This window comes from Ambystoma mexicanum, chromosome 2p (genome assembly GCF_040938575.1).
Source record: "Ambystoma mexicanum isolate Mex_15411 chromosome 2p, UKY_AmexF1_1, whole genome shotgun sequence".
Lineage (NCBI taxonomy): Eukaryota > Metazoa > Chordata > Amphibia > Caudata > Ambystomatidae > Ambystoma > Ambystoma mexicanum.
The window spans coordinates 822,210,096-822,219,565 of NC_090923.1; the positions used below are offsets into that span (position 1 = coordinate 822,210,096).

Sequence of the window (9,470 nt, forward strand, 5' to 3'; positions counted from 1 at the left end):
GACTCATCCAAAGACCTCAGTGCGCAGCAAATCAGAGAGTTAAAATGTGAAGGAAAGGGAGATCAGGAACCAGGGGAGCTTAGAAAGGAAGCACAACTAGTCATCAGAATCAAAGAGAAACGTTTTTAGAGCTTTTTAAAAGGAGGATAGTCCTTCACAGAGACAAAGAGAACCAGGAAGGAGATTCCACAGGTGCAAGGCTAAGGAGTCAAAGGAAGTGCCACCATAACGATCTAGTTTATATCTAGGTAGAGCAAGTTTCGTAGTAAGGTTAGACCGAAGTGAGCGAACAGGAAGAGAATGCCTAATCCAATTCACAAGGTATGCTGGCGCTTTCTCATGAAGACATTTGTGGGTAAGGAGTAGGACCTTGTACGTGATGCAGTGTTTGACAGGAAGCCAGTGCCACGAGCTATGGGCCTCAAGTCACATGCTGTTATCTGGAGAAGCCACTTACAGTATTCACCACGTTGTTCTGGGCAACCTGAAGCAATTTCATGTTGGATTTTGAAGTGCCTGCCAACAGGCAGTTCCCATAGTCATGTTTGGAAATTGACCAGGGCAACAGCGAGGGAGGCAGTATTGGCATCGGAAAGGAAAAGTTTAATTTGCCTAATGAGACGAGTAGTGTATGCAAAGGATGCTTTCACTTGACTGGCGTGTTTCTTCATATTTATTGAAGAATCTAGATAAACACCCACGGTCTTAACCCATGGCCTAGAGGGTCCAGCTTTTGCAAATGTGTAGTTCCAACAAGCATAAACTCAGTTTTGTTGCCATTGAGGGCCAGAGAGTTGTTTATCATTCAGTTTTCTATCAAGGCATACATGTGGTTAATTTTCTGAAGGTCTTCCTCATAATTGCCAGAAAGTTTAACGATGACCTGTGTATCATCGGCTTAGTTAGTGTAATCTACACCGAGACTGTCAAGGAGTTGAAAAAAAGGGCGAATATACAAGTTGAAGAGAGTGGGATAAAGACAGGTTTCCTGAGGGTCGCCACAAGTGAGAAGTTCCGGGGGGAACTAAAAACCCTCAGATGCCACCCGGGCCGTTCTAGGGCAAAGAAAGGAGGCCAGCCATTGTAATGTGCTGCTGGAGCAGTTGGCGATACTCCCAGGCCTCTCAAGCAGCAAAGAGTTATCCACGAGGTCAGACGCTGCTGAGAGGTTGAGGAGCAGGAGAAGCACACCTTGACCCGAGTCAGCAATGTGACACATATTAGCCTTTAAGTCAATTAGGGCAGTCTCTCTGCCATGAAGTGCTTGAAAGCCAGACTGAACAGGGCCCAGAAGGTTGTTGTTTTCAATATGTTGTTGAATTTGAGAGTAAGCGACCCTGTCAAGAATCTTCATAAGGAAGGTAGTATTAGTAATGGGCCGATAGTTAGCGACTAAAGAAGGATCAAGGGAGGCCTTTTAAATCACAGAAGAAATCCATACCTTTTTCAGAGAATCAGGAACAGAAGTGGAAAAAGATGAGTTAACCAAACGTGTAACTAGAGGTGTCAGACAGGCAAATGATTCTTTAATGTTGGTAGGAGGGCAAATATCATCAGGGCATGAAGAGGGTTTGAGGCGAGTGATAGTGTCAGAAAGATCGGGTTCAGTGATTACTTTAAAATTGAAAATGGGAGTCGGAGAAGCAGAGAGTATGTGAGCATGATCAGGACCAGGAGTACTATTTATGGTCCAAGGTGGGGAAGATCACTTGAATGCATTCTTATTAGGATGGGAGCTCAATTTGTCACTAAAGCCTTGTTGGAAGTCGGAGCACCATTGGGCACTCTTACCGAGGGCAGGGAAGGAATTATCCTTCCCTAAAAAATCCCTAAGGATAGAGAAAGCTCTTTATGGGAAGAATTTGCAGATTTGATACATTCTTCAAAGAAGTCTCGTTTGGCCTCGTATTGCATATATGTGTCATTGCTGACATCTCTGTGCTTTTTTACACATAGTGCCGTAGGGGTCTGATCCACTGCTCTAACATATCAATTTCTATCCCACATAGAGGGATAGAAATACACGGTAGAAATAATTGGGGGAAAAATGCCATATAGAAATAAACAAAATCCTGCAGGAAGTAATTGCCAAACAAGGCATGTTTTCTGTGGCTTCACAATCCAAGTCCTGGGAAGATCACAATACTCTAGGATACCCATATTTCCACCTGCGTCAATGTTGATTGTACTACATTGGTATGCATACCTGAGTAGCATCAAATTAACATTGAGCCCCTTTATCAGTGCAGGACTCTTCGTTTTAACATGATTATTTGTGAAATCGTATTTGTATAAGGATGCAATTCAATCCATGCAGTAAGAAATGCCACCTTTGTGGCCATGTGCCACCATATCGCGCACAACATCTGCCAGTCAATAAACGCAACATGGCAGTAGCTTGTCTAACGGGCCAAAGATTTCACACATCGTGTGGTGCTTGGTCATTTGAATGGTGTACTGGACGTGAGTGGGAAATTGTGTATTTTCATTTCTTATGGGTCACCGTTGATGTGGGGGGCAGTTCTTGTGCCAAGGCGGCGTTGGATCATCTCCGAATATGCACCTTGATGACCTAAAGGAATATTAAAAGTCAGGAACGTTGGGTCTAGCATATGGAACTCATTCATACATCCTAATTCTTCCTTTATTTTACCTCTCCCCCATTCAAGATATCAACGAATGTGACGAGGCAGAAGATTTGTCCGCCCTCTGCATCAACGGGCAGTGTCGGAACACGGATGGGTCCTACGAGTGCATATGCCCCCGGGGCTACGTGATGTCCAGGAACCGGAACCTCTGCATACAGTCCAGGCCGTGAGAAGGCCTGAACACACCGGAGGAGGCAGCGACTACCAAAGAATTACGTTTTCCAATGTTTTTTTATATGAGATACTTCTGATTTTCCAGGACAAGGAGTTTTTAAAAAAAGTATTGGGAGGGTGGTTGAGGTATTTATTTTTTGTACATACAGTTTGAGCAAACACATCAAGACTGGAGAGCAGAGTAGCTCCATGCGAATGGAGAATGGAGAGAACGTGTTTCTGCATTCCTTCGCTCACTCAGCTCTGTCCTTCTGGAGTAGGGGTGAGTGGGGCAAACAGTTTCGCTTTTTCTGTTAAATGAAAGCACACTCTTAACACTCCCACCTTTAACATTCCCTGGTCCTGAGGCAGGCGGGAAGTAGCAGCACAAACAACACACTTTGGCTGCACCGCCATTGAGGGCAAGTCATGGCTCTGCCTCTCCCGCTGCCAGATCTCTCCCGATGCCTGACACATTGCTGCACACAAATAAGTAGCTTGCATTGAGCGGTGGAAGAGGGCCTCCCAAGAAATGTATGCCAAGCTCATGAATGTTGTGCCCTGATTCTTCAGGCCCAACCATAATCATTCCTGTTCCAGTTATCACGATAGTAGGATCAGTCGCATACTTCCATATCACTTCTAGGGTATGCCATGTTTATGCTGGCGTTGATAAGTGCAATGCCAAAGTACATGTATAGACCAATTGATTTTTTAAAATAAATTAATACCAAATAGTTTTTCAGCAATAGCTCACTTTAGGTGCAAAACAGGAGTCACTGCCTGTTACCCCTATCCATGTTACATCCACGGGCTGTCTTCCTGACTAATAAGCTAGCAACAGTCCAACACCGAAGCACAAGAGAGATTCTACTGGAGAGACTGCAACCAATCAGGAAATAGAGAAATGAGCACGTGCAGTGTCCATTGAGGATCCACACAGATTATATCTGCCTGACTCTAGTAATGTGTGTTCTATATTCAGAATTTACTGATGATCATTTAATGCATATTTGACTGCAAGTTCTGCAGTGCCTGTGCCCAGTAACAGCATGTGTGTCTGATCCTGCCATTGACATGGGGACCCCAGGCTTAAGTAACCCATGAGTACTATGGTACATATCTGAATTTGTATTGGAATGGCAGAACTCTTAAGCAAGAGCAGCAAACAACTGAACTGTGTTCTGTACAGTGGCTGTATAACCTCCGTGCCCACACTAGACTCATTAGGGCTCATGGTTGCAACTTGATATGAAATTTCAGTACAGATGTTTCCTGATCTCTCATTACTGCTAAAGGTTAATAAGTTACTGAATGTCAACATTTGTTTGATACCTTTGCTAAACTCATACTACTTCATTGGCAGTACACAGTTCTTTGTTTTGAGCATCTGGTAGATTATAGTCAGGCCATCACCTTAATGACACCATTTTGTGACAGATTAACCAGATGTGGCTAAACATTAGAATCATCCAACCGTGAAGTAAAGCAGTGGCATGGCACATTGGGCATCACCTGTTCTCTTCATGGTTCCATGATGGCCCTCACTCCCCTGCCCTATGTACTCTGTTGGTTTTCGGTGATCCAGTGTTTCCCCAAATCCAAGTCTCACCCTAAGAACAAGTTGTAGCAATGGTGCTTTAAGACAGAAATGACCTTCCTCCAAATATTTCTAGGTGTAATTGTCGAAAATTGAAAACTCGCACATGTGAAGTGGCAGGAGTTGCTGCCGGGGGTGGCGCTGATGAGGTGGGGGTGGGCATGCATCATCCTCTACTCTCCAGTGTAATCGCAGAAATCAAAATGACCAACACTTTGGAAGTTCCAATTTCCATGGAGTATGTCTCCAGGGAGGAATCCTGTTACCTCCTTTGAAATTTACTCGGGATTTTAAATGCTCTGAATTGCTTTCACCAAACAGTGCTTGCCCCTTCCACTCCAGGACGGTGCCTCTCTACACTTTGGCACGAATGGAGGAAGACAGCCAAGATTTCCGACCTCGAGATCATTCTTCTGAATTATTGAGGTAGCCTGATGGGTGATGCCACGGGAGTTGAAGGTTCTGAGCTGAAATGTCCTTTATCAGCCACAGGGAGAACCTTAAGGAACATGCAGTTTTGGACTGACAGCCGATGCAAGGATAGCAAAATGGTTGTGATGATGGCAGTACAGGAGACTGTGGGAAGCTAGTAGCTGTGTTTTGAAGGGTTATGCATGTTATCATTATTTTAGAGGGTAGACCAGGCAAGAGTGCATTTTAGCAGTTAAGTACAACAGGTAAACAGAGCTGGAAAACCAAAAGATGATCATAGGTCAGGAGGGTGGAAATCCTTATGAGATGCGAGGTGATAGAGAAGTCCTAGGAAATCTGAGAGTTAGCTTTGAAGCTGAGATGATGGTCACAATCCAATAGGAAGCATTTGGCTTATTGAAGTAGTCTAATCTGCCCGATTCAGAGATTTGGGTCCTCAGTGGACTCGAACAGTGAGCTATTTGCAGTATCACAGATGTTGCTGGTAAGCACACAGGTTGAGGTGAGTGCTTGTTGCAGAGTGGTATGGCCTTCTTACGAAAGCAGAGGACTAGAAACATGTTTGCAATATACGCTTCTAAAATCTTGGGCTATTATTTCTGTGCCTTGTAGCAGGATTCAGTCCAGTGAATTTTCTACTAAGAGTTTAGTGTCATCTTTATAAATTACAGGAGAGTCTCAGGAAGTTGCGCCGCAGATGGGTGGATATCATAAAGGTGGTCCGTGAGCGGAAAGAGACAAGAAAGATGCCACTGTACATTCTGTTTTTTGGATCAGGGAATGCATCCAGGAAAATGGTGAAGGCAGTGCTCCAGATACGATTTTGAAGTGGTAGTATTTTACTCCCTAATTTTGGGGGTACAATTATTTTGTAGGGAGTAAAAAAGTAAAGTCCCATTCCAAATGGTGATGTTTTTGTAATGAATACTTCTTTGCACCTAGTTTATTCATGCATATTAAGAGATACATGTTCACATCTTCGTATCAGGCAGCAATAATAGTAGTTTCTTCCTGTGGTACGAAGTGCAGTACTGGTCCAAACCTATCCATGCAGCTGTGTGCATGAACACAGGGGCAACCAGATCCTATGTGTATGTTTCCTATTTTTTGGGGGCAATATTTGCCTATTTTTAGGGAGTAAAAGAGGCTGATACAGCCCTTATATGTATGGCTGAGTGAAGGATATTTTTGAGAACGAGGATTCCAATTATCTGATGCGAGAGGTTCAGAAGCCCTGGTGGTGTCAGAGGATGGTCAATGACAATATTTACACTGTGTCCAATGCCTGGATGGTCCATTGAGACCAGCATAGGACAGGCACTAATATCCAGCAGGAGAGTTGGTTGTTGGCATTTGTGACAGGAGGGAGTGCCCAACTTTATTGGTTTCAGTTTAGTGCTTGGAAAAAAAGGGTTCCCAATCATTGGGTGTTCTTTGCAGGATCAGCGTTTTAGCCTAGTTTCTTCAAAAGTGGAACACTGTGTGTGTGTGTGTGATAGAGAGAGAGGTTTAGGGCTTGGGCAAAAGGTGGGTGAGCAAGAGAGATCTTTGAGCTCAAGGGGAACATAGCCATTACCCAGAGATGAACTTGTAAATGGAGGTAGTTTTTGTGTTTTGTAATTGTTTGGTTACATGTCTTTATATCGAGAAATTATATATTGAAAGAACATATATCGAATATTTTATATCGAAAAATGTTATAGTGAAAGCATTCTTTTGGGGTGCCCCTCCCCCTCAAACCACCATTTCTGATGCCTAAACACCCACCCCAACCGTTTACCAAAAATATTTAACCCTTTACGCCACCCCTAAATGCATTCTCCACAAAACATTTCAATATACAATATTCAGTAAATGTTCTTTCAATATATAATTTTCGATATAAACAGTGCATACCAATTGTTTGGGAAGAAATCCATAGGGACTGGGTCCCGAGTGGCTCTCAGAGGAAGTTGTGGTGAGATCTAGAACCTGGGCTGAATGGAACCGGAAGAACAAGCAGAAGGATGGGAGGTCTGGTCTGAAGTCATTGAAGGTCGACTACAAGGGGCCAAAGGGGACAGGAAGGTGATATTAGGCACAGTTGACAAAAGCTGTTCACATACTTGTTTTGTATGTTGGTCATCGACCTTAGAGATGAGGAGGGGGTGGCAGGGAGCAAGACTTATTTTCATAGTTCCTCATTTTGTTTTTCACTGAAGACACGTGTTCAAGAATGGCAAGGGTTCTAACTTTGTAGGCCGCGTATAACATTTTACTTGATGTGTCAATCAAGCACTCTTTCAGGAATCCACAGTCTGGAACTATTCTCATGCCCTTAAAATAGGCCTGTGCAATTAGCTTTGGTGCATGAATTCTCCTAGTGCAAAAAACATTTTCTTTCAACAGATTATTATTCCATGGCAAAAAAATAGGGCACATGTTCTCTAAAATCTCCTGCGATATTTTACAGAGGCCCGAGCAGGCGGTCCCAGATGGCCTTAAGGGTTGCGATTGGTCAGGATATCATCAAAGGGGAAGCAGTGAAGTGGATCTGCGTAACCTAGCAAAGCTCACCCTAGTGTTTCATTCATAAAATGGCTTTTGGGGATGGGGAGATTACATTATCAAGGGAGCTTGGGCACCTTGCGATTGGTTAGTATGAGAAATAAGGCGCATTTGGATCAGGAATGAGCAAATATTATGGATGACTGTTTCTGTATCAGAAATTAGGACACCCCCAAGAGTGGGTCTCAATGTACTCGTTGGGTAGTGAGGCCCGATATGTGTATGGCGAAGAAAACACTAATACTTGGTTCGGGCAGTGTGCCCTAATATGTGGGGAGTAGAGTGCACTCATGTGTACGAGTATGGAAGAGTGCTTTAAAGCATAAGTAGACTAGTGACTAGTAGAATAGTGTAGTGTGCAGTAGTGCATGTGTAGGGTATTGGTACCTCATCAGTGGGCATGTTCCCTAATAAGTGCATAGTTAGAAGTTCTCTACTAGGTGGGCTTAGGAGCGAGGAAGTTGGCCAAAGCTGCTAAAGTAGCGACTACTCCAAAGGGTAGTTGACAATCAGGAGGGGGTACCGTTGAATGACGTTGCAAGCCCCAGCCCCGGTGACCCTAGCTGGGGAGGTGATGAGGGGTGCTGAGAGGTCCACGTTACTAGAACCCAAAAAGGACCACATACCAGATCACGCTGCATCACTCATCCACCCGTGCAGCAGAGACAAAAGGCAAGCAAGAGCGTAGTAGAGTGGCGGGAAGTAATATGCAGAAGTTAGTGGGACATGACGAAATACTCCAATCTTTACTATAGAGAGCATCTTCTTGAATTGTCAATGCACTTTCCGCCGGTATCTGCCTTTGACAGCAGCCAGAAGAATGACGGAGATTAGAGGTGGAAGTTAGGTGCTAATGACGTATTTTTTGAGGGAATGTGTAGAAACCGACTCCATTGTTTATGGAGTACGGCCTTTTCTTGATGCGAATAGCACCAGAGACCTCAGAAGGGTTCCACGTGTTTTTGCCGTGGCCACTTTACCCGTTAGTATTTTATCGGCACAGTTTTTACCAGAGTCGTGCTCGCTGATTTTTTTTAATTTTTTATGGGCAGTTTTTTTTCCCCTTAAACGCCATCTCACGCACGCGCACCACCTCACCCTGACACCACCCCCGAACCTCCTACCCCAAACACGCAAAACATATATTTTTAAACTCGATGAAAACGACCGCTGTGAAAACTGCATTTTTGAAAAAAATGTGTAAAGTGGCCATGGCGTAACCACGGCATATGCTCTGAAGAAATGTAAGATATTTTAGAAAGTTTTCAGGGAATGCAAAATACTTTTTCAGACAAATACAACATTTTGCCCATTTCTATTTAAAGGCTTTTATTTTCAATCACTAGGCACACACCTATTTCACCACCAGGCTTTTGGATCCCGGGGGACCTGTGCGCAGGGCTCAACTGACAAAAGGACACAGAATTCTTACACCCTGTGGCAATGTGTTTGGAATTTTCTTTACCAGAATTATGCAACACTTTCTATGATGTCTCCTTGGTCACGTCGGATTGTCTGTGACCTCTTTTTCTGTGACCAACACACATGTCAATGTATATATCAACATATTTGAACAGATTTCAATTAAAAAAATCTAAATCAATTGAAGCGCTTCCTTAAATTTGTCATGAGGTGTGCAAGTGGCAACCACCAGATGGCGCTCTGGAACGCTGTGTGCAGAAACTTTTGTCACATAAAGAAGAGTCTGCACAAAAGGTTGGAAGAAAATGTAAACATGGATTTTTCATTTTAGACACACAGAGAACGGATACAGTATCTTCAATGCGATCAAATAGCCCCCTCCGGGAGGAAGTCCAGGGTATGTCAGAGTTACTCCTAGTATCTTCAATGCGATCAAATAGCCCCCTCCGGGAGGAAGTCCAGGGTATGTCAGAGTTACTCCTAGTAACTTCAATGCGATCAAATAGCCCCCTCCCGGAGGAAGTCCAGGGTATGTCAGAGTTACTCCTAGTAACTTCAATGCGATCAAATAGCCCCCTCCGGGAGGAAGTCCAGGGTATGTCAGAGTTACTCCTAGTAACTTCAATGCGATCAAATAGCCCCCTCCAGGAGGAAGTCAAGGGTATGTC

General features: G+C 43.9%; 1 protein-coding gene across 4 annotated transcripts in view; it reads left to right on the forward strand.

Moving 5' to 3' along the window:
* Nucleotides 1-8,983, forward strand: part of LTBP4 (latent transforming growth factor beta binding protein 4) — a 1,283,510-nt gene extending 1,274,527 nt beyond the window's left edge. For all 4 annotated transcript variants that reach the window (XM_069644515.1, XM_069644518.1, XM_069644516.1 and 1 more), the window contains one exon: nt 2,670-8,983. In XM_069644515.1, the coding sequence (XP_069500616.1) occupies nt 2,670-2,818 (149 nt within the window). In that variant the 3' untranslated portion in view covers nt 2,819-8,983. The remainder of the gene's footprint in view (nt 1-2,669) is intronic.
* The last annotated feature ends 487 nt before the right edge of the window (nt 8,984-9,470 follow it).